Genomic DNA, 1,841 nt, shown 5'->3' on the forward strand with positions numbered 1-1,841 from the left:
GTAGAAGAAATAAGAAAAGGATGAAATGCATAGTAACATTATTAAAAATGAAAAGTCAAAAGGGGCAAATTGGTCAAAATCAAGACATTAACTCTTACTACTGTTGTTGACTGACCGTTGACTTATAAGCAAAAGGGACGAATTGTTTAGGTCAGAAGGGGTGAAATTCGCCCTTTTGAGGTATCGTGTCAATAGCCAAATTTTTTGGTGTCAATAGTATGCGCCTTTGAGAATAGCAAAGCAGAGATATAAGAGTTTTAACTTTTAAGTAAATTACAATATTAGAAAAACAACTTTCTTTTTATAGATATTCTCCATTATACTTTTCCTAGCTTATTGTTTTGTCTTGATCAACATGGTGATAATATCATGTCATGCTATTGCAAACGGAGTAGGATTTTGCATGATTTCATATAATTTATAGAATTCTTTGATAAATGCATATTAATTCAAATATTCATTCATATATCGAGTTTAAGACCACAAAGTAATTAATGCACATTCAAATATTCATTCATATATAGAGTTTAATACAAAGTTACTCGTATTACACAAGTAATTTCTTCAAACAAATCACAATCTTAGGTAAATGCTCTAACTCTTTAAGTACAAAACTTATCAAAAGTCTTTACCTTCGGCCTCCTCCGCCACTACCGGATCCACTGCCGGTTCCTTTTCCAGCACCGGCACCCACTCCAACACCTATTCCAATGCCTATTCCAACTCCAAATCCCCCTCCTTTTCCACCACCTCCATGTCCTCCACCTAAACCACCACCACCTCCAGCTCCTCCGCCAACACCTCCACCAGCTCCTCCTCCGACACCACTACCTACCCCTCCCCCCGCTCCAAAGCCACCTCCATGACCCGAACCACCACCAATTCCACCTCCCCCTCCACCGCCTCCACCACCTCCTCCTCCTCCACCGGCACCAACACCTCCGGCTCCACCCACACCTCCACCAGCTCCAAAGCCACCACCATGACCTGAACCACCCCCAATGCCGCCGCCACCACCACCGCCTCCTCCACCACCTCCACCACCACCAGCTCCAATACCTCCAGCACCACCACTCCCTACACCTCCGCCAGCACCAAATCCACTCCCATGACCCGAACCACCTCCTAGACCACCACCTTCGCCGCCTCCTCCTCCACCTCCACCTCCACCACCACCGGCACCAACTCCTCCGGCCCCACCACCTACTCCCCCTCCAGCACCAAACCCACCACCCTTACCTGAACCACCTCCAACACCTCCCCCTCCTCCACCTCCAGCGCCACCACCACCACCAAGTCCACCACCTGCTCCAAATCCACCTCCACGGCCTCCTCCACCTCCTAAACCACCACCACGTCCTCCACCACCACGCCCAAACCCTCCACGACGACCACCACATCGTCCTCTCCCACATCCATCATCACCCCACCGATCAGTTTGATCAGCATTGCCATCAGCAAGGGCCAATGCACTCAAATGGAAGACAATGGCAAGCCCTAGTAGAATCACACAACCCCATTTTTGTGAGCCCATTAATTTTATGTTTGCTTTTGCTCGCTAGTTCTCAACACTTTGCTTTAATTTGTTGTTGCTCGAATTGAAAATGGATCTATATATATATAGGTCACCTACATGTGATAGTAATACAGTGACACGCAAGTTGCAACTTTAGAAGATATTGATTCACCAGCAGCTAGTACGTAAACTTATAATAACTCATTAATGTCGTTACTTGAACATGCAACGCGTTGAGGCGTTGGTTGGGAAGTTATTATCAGATTTAATTTGTAGTTGATTAAGTCAAATAACAAAGGCTTGCTGCTTGCTTAGCTGGATCGGA

The 1,841-nt window shown here is 46.1% G+C and overlaps 1 protein-coding gene across 1 annotated transcript; it reads right to left on the reverse strand.

Moving 5' to 3' along the window:
• Positions 1-628: 628 nt before the first annotated feature.
• On the reverse strand, positions 629-1,534 carry LOC122601552 (glycine-rich cell wall structural protein 1-like). Its single transcript, XM_043774305.1, has 2 exons — positions 1,060-1,534; positions 629-987 (listed from the first exon to the last, which is right to left on the reverse strand). The coding sequence occupies exons 1-2, from the start codon at positions 1,532-1,534 to the stop codon at positions 629-631; spliced, it is 834 nt and encodes a 277-aa protein (XP_043630240.1).
• Between the last annotated feature and the right edge of the window lie 307 nt (positions 1,535-1,841).

This window comes from Erigeron canadensis, chromosome 5 (genome assembly GCF_010389155.1).
Source record: "Erigeron canadensis isolate Cc75 chromosome 5, C_canadensis_v1, whole genome shotgun sequence".
Lineage (NCBI taxonomy): Eukaryota > Viridiplantae > Streptophyta > Magnoliopsida > Asterales > Asteraceae > Erigeron > Erigeron canadensis.

Excerpts from the sequence above, each read along its gene's own strand:
- LOC122601552 (XM_043774305.1), bottom strand. The coding sequence starts at position 1,534 with ATGGGCTCACAAAAATGGGGTTGTGTGATTCTACTAGGGCTTGCCATT. Across the intron at positions 988-1,059 it reads AGGGAGTGGTGGTGCTGGAG|GTCATGGTGGTGGCTTTGGA; the intron begins GTATTGGAGCTG and ends GGGGTGGTTCAG.